This window comes from Esox lucius, chromosome 23, assembly GCF_011004845.1.
Source record: "Esox lucius isolate fEsoLuc1 chromosome 23, fEsoLuc1.pri, whole genome shotgun sequence".
NCBI lineage: Eukaryota > Metazoa > Chordata > Actinopteri > Esociformes > Esocidae > Esox > Esox lucius.
This window is the reverse complement of record NC_047591.1, coordinates 10,845,655-10,857,951: the sequence shown is the minus strand read 5'-3', so window position 1 is coordinate 10,857,951 and position 12,297 is coordinate 10,845,655. Positions and strand designations below refer to the sequence as shown.

The 12,297-nt window shown below is 47.3% G+C and overlaps 1 protein-coding gene across 25 annotated transcripts in view; it reads right to left on the bottom strand.

Annotated features, from left to right (window-relative positions):
• celf2 (cugbp, Elav-like family member 2) overlaps positions 1–12,297 on the bottom strand; it is a 154,131-nt gene that overhangs the window by 87,186 nt on the left and 54,648 nt on the right. For 5 of the 25 annotated variants that reach the window (XM_029117041.2, XM_020042804.3, XM_020042800.3 and 2 more), the window contains exon 1: positions 5,204–5,787. The exons of 3 other annotated variants lie outside the window; for them this stretch is intronic. In XM_029117041.2, the coding sequence (XP_028972874.1) occupies positions 5,204–5,325 (122 nt within the window). In that variant the 5' untranslated portion in view covers positions 5,326–5,787. Of the gene's footprint in view, positions 1–5,203; positions 5,790–12,297 lie in introns of those variants that run through there. 17 more of the 25 variants (XM_020042810.3, XM_020042812.3, XM_020042814.3 and 14 more) reach the window with 7 other exon arrangements.

Genomic DNA, 12,297 nt, shown 5'->3' with positions numbered 1-12,297 from the left:
CTCCCACAGGGCAATGGGGGAAGCCCTGCGAGAACGTGGTTCATCGACTACCCGTCTCCGTTTAACACCACAGACACCCACCCCCCCCCCCCCAGGCCCCGGTTCCAACACCTCTGTCTGAAACTGGGTTCCGGCACGCCGACACCACGGCGGTAGGCCTGCTCACCGGTGATGAAGAGAGGCAGCCTACAGGGAGGTCAGAGACCAGGCGGTGTGGCACCCAGGACATACCCGCTCCGTCACCGTCACGGCCAAGATGCAGCCGATCGTCGGTTACAGGGAACAGAGGCACGAGGTCGACGGGGCTGAAGCAGAGCGGGGTGAGAGCTTCAGTTTCCTCCGCGTACGCGTCACCAAGAAATGAAGCTGGTCAACACACACACACACACACACGCCTTGACTAGTCACCTCAGCCCGCCACCACAGTTTTAGGCCCTCCACGGAAGTCGAAACGATGTGTTCCAATTCCCTGACAGGAGACATTGATGTCGATGTGTCCACAACCCTTGAGCCTTCCTGCCACTTCTGCACATCATGACATAGTGGATAGAATGTCCTCAGAGCTGCTGCCCGTGTCTTTGTCCTGGCATGTCTTTGTGTTCTTTCTAGCTTCTTTTTCTTGCTCTCAATCTTTCTCTTTTCATAAGATCGTATCTTCCTCAAAGGAGAGTCGGACGAAAGGGTTTTTTATGTCGTGCGTGTTCTTTGATAGCCTGCTCAGGGCAAAGTATCCCCCGTTCTCCCCCGTTCCCTCCCTTTCTCTTCATCTCTCCCTCCCCTCAGGCTGGGGCACAGCTGCCCAACAACACAGATCGATCACTTCATGTAAGAGGGGACAGATATTTAAAAAAAAAAGAGAGAGAGAAAAAGAGAGAGACTGAGAGAATATAAAGGAAGACACAAATTGCTCAGAATCAGTCTCATCCTTACCTTGCAACCGAAGTAAGTACCATTCCAAGCAAACACCTGCATAAGGCAAAATAATCTCCACCGTTACATCATCACAGTGAGACGCTCTCAAAATAATCATCATCATCCTTCCTCTTTATCTCCCCCAAATGATGGTGGGTAGTGGCAGGCTCCACTCGTGATGAGCGTCTGTTTTCTCACATGTGAATATTTAATGCACGCTCATGAATAAAGCAGGAGAGCAAGCAGCTGTGTTTGAGCCTAGGTGGACATAGGAGAGACCTGGTACAGATAGCCAGACGCTGAATAATGAGATAACACACATGAAGTCTCTCAACAGACATTTTAACATTGTTATTATATGTGAGTAGTGTGTGCATGTGTGTGGTGAGCAGACAGTGGTGAGGAATGCACAACTACAGAAGTCGTTCTTAGAGAAGGAAGAGGACGACCATTGTACTCTGTGGAATCAGAACAATGACACTAAATATATTCAGTGTTGGCTCTAAAAGGGACTTGAGGTCTGGAAGTCCCTTTTGTCTCAACAGCACCCCCTGTGCTAGACTATGGTATATCCCCGGGAAGCACTACGGACGTTCTCTTTTATGTAATAGCAACATCGCACGATGCTGTGGATGCCCTCACATAGAACTGAAGAGTAATTATAATGGCTTGAGGAGAACATCGGCCATGGTCACCCTCACCCCCCGAAACACAGACTGTTTCCTCAGTGTTTTCTGAGCGTCCGTGGAAAATCCCCGCAAACACAATCCCGTAGATGGCCGTCCGCACGACGTTAGCCGTGTTGTCCTCGTTGGAAGATTGTCTTCTCAGTCGGCCTTGGAACAGCTGAGCTCACCACTCATCCGTGACGAGCCTTGCAGAACTGTTACTCCTAACCCAATCCTGCCTTATCCCACTTTCCCATCTGAACAGTGTTGCGATGATCCCTCCCTGAACACTGGGTTGCTCTCTAATGTCCGCAGGACAGCATAACACGTTCACACGGAGAGTCACTTCTGGCTGCGGATCGTTCTCCTTAATTTTTCACTGCTAGTATTTTTAAGAGCGTCTTCCCCATCTCTGCAAGCTCTACTGGGTTCATTTTAAAGTCACCAACGGCCGTGGAAACAACCTTTTCGATATTCAAGAATGCTCTGTGACCTGTCCAACACGGGGTCTGACATAATCCGCTCAACTCACACTCAGTCAGATGTACGCGCACACACACGCGCCACAGCCACCCCAAAGCAGTCTCTGTCCGTTCAGCTTACATCTCCTGACCGGAGGGTTGACCCGCACACCCTATTGGCATGGATGGGCATCTGTCTCGGTCTCCATCAGGGCTTGGGGGTTGAGTCGACATGTCTTTCAACTGGAAGACGGAGAGAGAGAGAGCTAATGTCTCGCAGGCCTCTTAAGGCACTTCCACAACTGGCTGGACTGGCTGGGAAACGCTTAGTTGAGCTCTAATGATCTGAGTCACAATAAAGTGCATCTCACCAGAACGTATTATGGGGCCACAGTTAGGATGGGGCTGGCCCTGTCTGGTCCTGGCTAAATACTACCGCATGTTTGGCTAGCAGACCCTCCAATCCTGCTTTAGCCGTAGACCTGTAGTCTCTTGTCTACAGTAATCTGGGATCACCACTGGTATAATCCATGCCACATTAACTGGCCCCTAGCATTTTCTGGTTACGTTTCAGACAAGACTAACTCTGTCACTGAAGTGCTGGCCGACACACTCACTAATACTGCAGGGCCTGTCCGTAGATCACACCCATGGGTTGGGACCCATGTCCCAACATTTGAAAATGGAGAGAAATTCCCATTTGAAAGTGTGAGTCATGTCATAAACATGTTCTCACACACACACACACACACACACACACGCAGTGGGCCACTATCATGCGTGTGTGTTGAGGGATTGAGGCTGGCCAACACACCGTCCAGCTGCAGTCCAACAGAGCGCTCTCTGGCTGTAATTGGCAATCGCCACGGTGTGAGAGAGGAGTTAAAATAGAGCCTGCCGTCCGTAGGTCTTTCATTCATTACACATCCCTCCCTCCCTCCCTCCCTCACTCTCCTCATCCCTTGCTCATCCCCTGCCTTCATCTCTCTCTCTCCTCCTCCCAATCTTCATCCCTCATCTCCACTTCATGTTCCCTACACTCTTTGCTTCTCTCTTTCTCAGCGCTCAGTCCAATCTCTCCCACGTTCCCTTCCCCCTCTGCAACACTCCCTTTCTCTTTCACCCCCCCCCCCCGCTCCCTCCTCCTTACTTCTCCTTTCTGCTCTTTTCCTCATTAAAGAGGGACCCAGGCAGTAGTGGTCACTGCCTCTCATTTATTTTCATTTGAGACCGGTGCAGCTTCACTGATCCTCACGGGGCCGAGCAGGGAGAGCACAATGGTGTCATTCTGATAACAACCACCCACCGCACACACACACACACACACAAGCACACCTGCACACAAATACACACACACACGCGCAAAAGGAAAAACACACATTTACGGATGCACGGACACACACACACACATTCTGACACACACTAGCGAGCACATACATATTGGATTTCACGCACACATTCCCACATTTCCTCATCAGTTCAGGCACTCCGTCTCTCATTGTGTTTGTGTGTGTGTGTCTGTGTGTTTCAGACAGTCGTATTGATAGTGGAGCTTACTTCCAGGTGGACCAGCTCTTAATAAGCAAAATGGTATTAGACTAATTAAGTAATTACTATTGATCTGCAGGAGAGAGAGGGGCTGTAAACCGACCTGTGGGGACCAAACCAGGTGTGTGTCTGTGCTTTGTCATGTTCCGGTCGTATTTCCATGTAAATCTGACGCGTGGTTTCAAAGAAAGTGTTTAAAAAAACATCTAGACCATACCTTTACCAGCATGTTCCAACTGACCCTGCTCTCCACACAAGGTCTCGCCGGTAATTAAGCCGGAGTCCCGAAAACATTAGCTTACTTTGCTGTGGCGTGTGGCGGGGGAAGATTCATAGTCTGGGACTATTCTAAAGCCCATGGCCTCAATCTTCCCTCTGTAATGAGAGGAGCCATAACTGGGGTCTTTAAACCAACAGCCAGGCCTCTAATGGGGACTAATACCCCGTGGGACGTTAGGGACGCACACTTACAGGAGCATGCTCAGAAGGAGACACTTGGTTTAGCGCTGACTGGGCTTATCGGGGAACACCCATCCCTGTCTTGGTTTTATTGGCTCAATCCATAGTGAAGCCTTAATACACCAGGGCGAAGAGTGATTTATTACAGCTTTACAACACGTCTCGGGTGCATAAGGAGGAGGCAAATTCATTATTTTGTATGGCTAACTCTCAAAGGTATGTGTGCCGTATATTGCGAACATAAATCTATACAAAAATAAATAAATAATCGTCACAGAGGAGAAAAAGATACATGAACTGGTTAGGGGAGAAGGAAAGGGAGGGAGGGAGGGAGGGAGGGAGGGAGGGAGGGAGGGAGGGAGGGAGGGAGGGAGGGAGGGGGGTAGAGCAGTCTGAAGTGGTAGACTCGCAGCCTTGTTGTTTTGGCTGTCTCTGTCTCTCTGTGGGAGCCTGATGCTTTGCGTGTACCCCCCCCGCCCCCGCCCCCCCCCACCCTAGCTCCCTCCCTCCATCTTAAAACAATGTCCTGAAACCAAGAGAGAGGGGGATAAGACATGTAAAAAAAATAATAAAGAGTTAAAGAGAGAGTTAGAGATTGACGATTCCGTTGATCAAACATGAAAAGCTTTTGTCTGGGTTTCGACAGAGTACAGCGGATCGAAACAGACACAGTGTTCTCACAAAATCCAAATATGGGGTCTCCACCTCTTGTCTCTTCTGCTCCGGGTACCCCACCCCTCTCTCATCTCCTCCTGTCTCCATATTACAAGGAGTAGAATATAAACACTCCGCACTTAACACTAAGCTCCAGCCTCACAGCGCCCCTACAACCCATCTCGTACCCCTCCGCGAGCGAGAGGGAGGGGGCGTGAAGGGCCGGGGGTTGAAGAGGAAAAGAGAGCAGGGGAGAGGTACAGGCGTCAGATAACATGCCTGAAACAGTCGCAGGACAGAACGGAGGGATCCGGGGGGGGGGGGACAACCAGCAGAGGAGCAGACATACACTGCGGTGAGAGATGACAACACCAGAATGAGCCAGCCGTCCTCCAAACCCCTCTGTCCCAGTACGTAAACCCAACACGAAACACTCGCTAAAACACAAGATCACATGACGGAGTCTCCGAGCGAGGTGTGTGTATGCGCGCGCCAGCGTACCTCAGCAGCAGTTCGTCGGCCCTCATGGATCCGGTGTTGGGGTGGGGTCCAGAGGGGGGGCAGCATATATCGTCGACACACACACTCTGCACAAAGCCCAGCTCGGACGAGAGCTCTAACATCGCTGCTCTGAACGCGTGCGACAGCGGACAGTATCCTGCAAGTGGCCTCTCCCTCTCCTGGATCTTTTCCTCTGCTCTGATTCTTGTTCTGTTCGCCCTCTTTTTTTTCCGATTTCACAACGAGCGGTATCTTTCTGCTCTCGGTCTCGCACTCTCTTGTTCCTCCGTCTCTATCGTTCCTGTTTGCAGAAACACGTTCTCTCTCGCTTTACCCCTCCCCTCTTTTTCTCTCGCTCTACCCCTCCTCCCTCTCTGGCTCTCTCTGGTGAAGCGGTAGAGCGGTGGAGACCCTGCTGGTTTGTCTGGCTGAAGTAATCCCCCCTGACAGCTCAGCTCATGTTGTTGTGCTCCTAGTTTTCTTTTTCTTTTACTACAGCTCCAAGCAGACCAGCCTGACCCAGCTTAGCCCAGTCCAACCCAATATAACCCAGTTTACTCTAACTCAGCCCAGTTCTAAAGCATTTTTACACAGACCAGTAGTTTGAGCTCTGCCCGATCCCCAGTGAATGGAGCTATGAAGATGGTCCAGTGGATATGGGCCAAATAGTCCCTCTTCTTTCCCAGCTAAAGGCAGTCTAGTCTCAGTTAGTACCTTACCCTACAGGGACATTGTCAGTAGCTCCATGTATAGTCACACACTCTCTCTCTCCCTCACACACACACACACACACACAGACACACACCTGTCACTTCAGAGTGTTTCCTACACTCAGGAGACAGAAACACAAGTCTCAGGAAGGAGCTGATTAAAAATTCATCCTGTTTATTATGATTTATGCATGTTTCCCTCAGACGGGAACAAAAAAGAAAGACCTAACGCTATAGTTTCATTAGTGCCTAACACTGCGCTCTCTCTCTGTCTCACTCTGTGTGTGTGTGTGTGTGTGAGAGAGTGCATGTTTGTAAGGGGGATAGTTGAGTATTTGATACAGATTTTGTGGAAGCCTAACTATAATGTTGGCAATAATGTGCAAAATAATGTCCTCTACAACACCTGCAAGAGACTCCAGAAACCCTAAGAAGTCTACCATATTCATAGGCAAAATGCAGAACACATCTCAGCTTCCAACTTCAAACCCCAATCGCTGAATACAGTCTTCCATTTTGCCTTGGAAATGTGAGGGTCATATCCACTGCCCTACTTCTCAGTTTAATTAGTTACACTTCTATATCCCAACCTTCTCCTCTGATGTCCTCCTAAATCTGGATATGTCCCACTGTAAGTGCCAATATCCTTGAGTTAATCTCCTCTGCTGCTCCAGGATCAGCACAGGAGGAGCTCTCCACATATGTTCATGTCCGAGATTTCTAGTGAAAGACCACAAACACATTGCTCAGAAAATGGGCACATTTCAGTCCAGGATCAATTCTGGTCTGCTCCGGACATGGTGGGACATCAGAGTGTCTTGGGGCCACTGCGGGAATATAAATCCCATGGTCTTGTTTTTGTTTATTGGGTTTACAGTTTAATGCAATGACCTACTTATGTTTTCAGTGAGTGCTACTTATGTTCGGAGCGAGTCTCCTGTCCTCTCTTCATCTCTCGTTCTCCCTGCCTCCCTCCCTCCACCTACAGTCTAACTCAGTCTGACAGTGAAAGGTCAATGCCCATTGGGTACATGGGGGGCACTATGTGATGTAAGAGCATTGTCATGGTAACGTATGTAGCTTACTCTACTAGCTGGGCTCAGGAAGCGCAAGGACCTTTTCGACTAACCTAGGCCAAACCAGGGACAGCTCTGGTTTAAATCCAAGCCTGAGCCTTACAATGACACACTGAATGACTCAACATAGAGATGAGCAACCCGAAATAATTAAACTACCTAGTCTAGATTCCATTTTTCTTAGCGTATCCAGATTGCTATGAAATAGGACCTGTAATTGCTTACTGTGTCATATTGGTTAATCATATATTTTTTAATTATGTTAAAACAGCTTTTCTGTTTAGGAATGTTGTGGGTGGACCCCGACCTAACTATGTTGTGGGTGTATACCGTTAATAAACAAATATTTACACATGTAGACTGCTGACTGGCTAACTCACTCTCTCACTGCAGATTGGCCATTTGAAATGCTTTAGGGTGATGATGTAATCATTCAGAGTTTAGTACAAGTAATCAATAGTATTTGGGTATGAGTATAGAATATTAACTTTTAAGTGAGATTTTCACTTGGCAGGTACTTAAAGTTTTTTGCCAGTGTAATTTGACCTTATTAATTCTGCCAATAAAGTTTAACTTTGATTGTGAGGAGAGCAGGAGGGGTTTAAGAAGACAGAGAGGTGGGTGGGGGAACATTCTGTTATGTCTGGGAGCTGCCCATTCTGCTGAGCTTGGCTTCCTATTCATAAAAGAGGGATTACCAAAGTCTGCAGGCTCTTCTGTTTCGTTTTTCTCTTGCTCTACCTTTTTTCTCTCTTCAGGCCTCACTCGGACCGAGTCGAGAAGGAGAGTACACATCCCCTCCGCCACTCCGCCCCCCGCCCCCCCCACTCCCTTCGCCCTCACATCCCCTTACGCATTCTGCCCGTGTTCATCCATTCAAGAAATCCTCTCATCCTCCTCTGCCCTACTCTCTCTCTCTCTTTCGCTTGGTCGTTCTCCTCTCTCACAGTGAGAAAAATGCACCAAAACACAGATAAATTATTTACCCCCCCCCCCCCCCCCCCCAGAAAAAAAAAACTTGACTCTGCAGTTTGAGGGAGAGAAAGGAGAAGGCAATAAAACTTGCATTAGATACAAGATTTTGCAATCAGACCGGGGTATGAAGAATTTATCTTATCTTCCTGACACACGCTGCCATGTAGGCCCAGCGCCTCGCAGGATTTCAGATGGTGGCAGAGGACAGGAGAACCTATTATGGTATGTTTTCATCCATTGTGGCGTCTCGCGTCTTATGTCGGGGGAGATAACAGCTCTATTGTCGCCCTGACAACGTCATTATGGGGTTAGTAAACAAACAGCCGTGTGGTTCAGACGGACCGAGGCGGGCAGGAGGGTCAGGAAGACAACCAAGGATGAAAGGAGGGTGAGATGGATGAAGGACCCGGGGGATAGATAAACCCCTCTTCTCTCCTCAAAGCCAAGGACGTCCATATGCTGCAAACAAAGGGATGGATCAAACAGAAAAAGAAAGAGAATGTGGGGATCAACAAAGCTAATCAACTCCTCTTTAACACCGAGAGCCATGAGGGAGAAAACCTCAAACATTTTGCCTCATATCAACTAGAACTTAAAGGCCATGTATATTCCTACCAGAAGAAGAAAGAGAAGGACAAATATGCACTGACACCCACGCATACACCTCACCCACAGATCAGGACCCCTGACGTAGGCAGGTGGCTGTGGGATTGCATGGGATTCCAGGGGAAAGCAAGGCCGTGCCATTTACAGGCATTAGCAAATAGAAATTAATTAGTCACCTTCCATTAAGGGAAAAACAGCCCTTGTGGCTTGTCAATTATTTCTTAACAGTGGAGAAAACACACAGACAGGTCGTCGGCCCCCAGTTCCAGAGTGTCTGAATATATGGTGAGTGAGAATGTATGCTTTAGTGCCTGTTAACGCTCCTGTAACAATGTTCCAGAGGAGTCTCATTACTAGTAAAATCCTTCAGTATTTTTCTAGTTTAATTTCTGCGATAGAGAACTGCCGGCGGTATGTTTATAATGTAAGAGAGGGAGAGACGATAGAATTGTATTTGGATCCTGCCGTCTGTCATCAAAATCTCTCCCACTCCGCTCTCTCCTCCCTTCCCCTTTCCTCTCTTCTCCTCATCTCTCCTCCCTTTGTCTCTCTCATCCCGTCCCAAAACATTTCCACATCATTAGAATAATAACGAATATCAGCTATGTTGCGCTGAATTATTTTGGGGTCTTTGAAAATAAATGAATGCGCAACAAAATCCGCTCCGGTCTCTGAAGTAGCAGGCTGACATGTTCCGTGTGCCTAGAGAGAGGGAAAATGTATTGGATGATTCCATAAGGACACAATGTTCCCCTGACGTTATCATGTGCTGAAGTGCCTGTGAGGTAGACCATTTTTACACTGCATTGTCACATAGTACGGCTGTAATGCTGCGCTGTCATGTCGGACTTCTTGTGAACTTGTGGGCGAAATATTCCGGGGGCTGCGATAGTGTATTCGTGGCGTTGTGTGTCTGTTTTGAATGTGTTTGGTGTAACGTTCCGCTGGTTGCAATGGTATTTCTGTAGCATTGCGTGAGTGTTGTGAGTGTGTTGTCGTAACGTTGTGATGTTGCAGTGTAGTGAGACTCTCTAATTGGCTCACCTGTCTCTCAGCCATCTGGAGAGCAGCTAAAAACTTCACACCCAGCTTCCCTACCAACATCACACACACACCTTCCAAATATCATACACACACACACACACATACACACACTCTAACAAAATCACACACACACACCCTACCAATATCACACACACATACACCTTAACAACATCAGACACACACATCACACGGATTACACAGACGCTCCCAACACGCCATGCGCACACAAACACACACACACACACACATTTAGATTTTAATAACAAATTATACTAACACCCAAATACCTACAGTGTATTCAGGACATCTAGTGTATTCAGAACATCTAGATTATTCAGGACATCTTGTGTATTCCGAAACATCTAGCGTATTCAGAACATCTATCGTATTCGGAACATCTAGTGTATTCAGGACATCTAGTGTATACAAAACATTTAGTGTATTCAGAACATCTAGCTTATTCAGAACATCTAGCGTATTCAGCACATCTAGCCTATTCGGAACATCTAGCGTATTCAGGACATCTAATGTATTCAGGACATCTAGCATATTCAGAACATCTAACATATTCAGAACATCTAGCGTATATGGAACATCTAGCGTATTCGGAACATCTAGCGTATTAAGGACATCTAGTGTTTTCAGGACATCTAGTGTATATGAAACATTTAGTGTATTCAGAACATCTAGCCTATTCGGAACATCTAGCGTATTCAGGACATCTAGCATATTCAGAACATCTAGCGTATTCAGAACATCTAGCGTATTCAGAACATCTAGTGTTTTCAGGACATCTAGCGTATTCAGAACATCTAGTGTATTCAGATCATCTAATGTATTCAGGAGATCTAGTGTATTGGGAACATCTAGGGTATTCAGGAGATCTAGTGTATTCGGAACATCTAGTGTATTCAGAACATCTAGGGTATTCAGGAGATCTAGTGTATTCGGAACATCTAGTGTATTCAGGAGATCTAGTGTATTCAGAACATCTAGTGTATTCAGAATATTCTATATTACAATGATTATGTACCACCAGACGCCACACCATTTGGAACCAGACGACAAACAGACAGGCTTACACTATCTGGATTTAAATAGATCCCCATCCTCTATCCTCCTTTCCTTCTCTCTGACAGTGTGGGCACGGGCATTAATCTTGTTCTCCCCTCGCAGAGAGCATCAGCTGTAAGGACAACATTCCGGTATCCCAGAGAACCCTGAGGCCGTGGGTATGAGCAGGACAGCAGTGAAGGGGTGTGTGTGTGTGTGTGTGTGGGGGGGGGGGGGCTGTCAAACCAACTCTCATATCTGGACATGGGCTTATACCGTATGTGTGTGAGTTAATACGGTATAACTGGGGAACTGACTATACATTGTGTACCACTGACCTTTACCATCTAACCTCGCACATGCAACACTCCAATACTGCTGATTGATTGAGGTGTCCATGTTTACCATGGCTGGTTAGCTACCTGATGAATGCATTCTGATATAGCAAGGTGATTAGTAAATAATGTTATGTAATCCTTCCCGCAGACAAGCGTGTAGCAAATATGTCGGTCTGTCTTTGGGAGAATATGGGTGTCTGTCTACCTGATTGAGGGTGTGTGTGTGTATGTGTGTGTATATATATATAAATATAAAGATTATTTTTACTCCGTTTTCAGTAGGCAATGTGTTCCAGGTCACTGATCTGAATCTGGTCTGACTATCACCTCTCACCAGTGCTGGCCTTGCTCACACTCACCGAAATGGACACACACACACACACACACTGAGTATTGATGGACCTGTCTGTGCAGAGTGTACAGCTTGTCTCTCTGGCTGTGAGTCTACAAAAGACAGGAAACGTTACAGAGAAGGGGGGGGGGGCGGATTAAGGAGCTAGGTTCCTATCGAATTCAACGCTTTCTCACTCTCATTAGTCTCTGTACTACGTACATTTTTGTATTTGTAAACGACCCACCAAGCATGACACCAGAACAGCCGTCAGCAATTAAAACCCAATGACAATTGTATCCTCTACATCAGTTCTGCAGACAGACAGCCAGACATACGGGTGTGGGAGACTTGTGCCAGTGTAGTCGCTGGGACATCATGTACTAAATCATCATCACGAATGCAAAAACTTTACATGACTCCACTGGTATCATGGCTCTCATTTCCGTCATATCATCAGGCCGCAGACGGAAAACATTAGCTGTAACGCAATTTGTTCATGTATGAAAACCCCACCCTGGCTCATTGTTGGCGCTGACTTCATGTAACCTGCAGCACTGCTGAAACTCCACTGGACACACACACACACGCACATTTGTAAGGTTTGGGTTGGTAGTCGTGTGCGACGAGAGTGTTTAAAGTGCCAGAATGAGGGGTATTTTGTGAAGCTAGCTGTTGTGAAGGCTTCTATGTGCTGCCACTCACCAGGGAATAAATTAGAGCTTCACCAAAGAGCCTTAAACACTGATAACCACACTAAACAGTACCGAACACAGAGAGAGACAGAAAGAGAGAGAGAGAGAGAGAGAGAGAGAAATGGAGGGAGGGGGGAGAGGGAGCTGGTATAAGCGGTTAGCTTTCTTCCTCCAGCATTTGAGCTCTTATCTCAGGGATTTGAAAATACAGTGTTGTGAGCTCACAGTCTGCAGTGTGGTCCAAGTATGAATCCCAGTCATCCTCA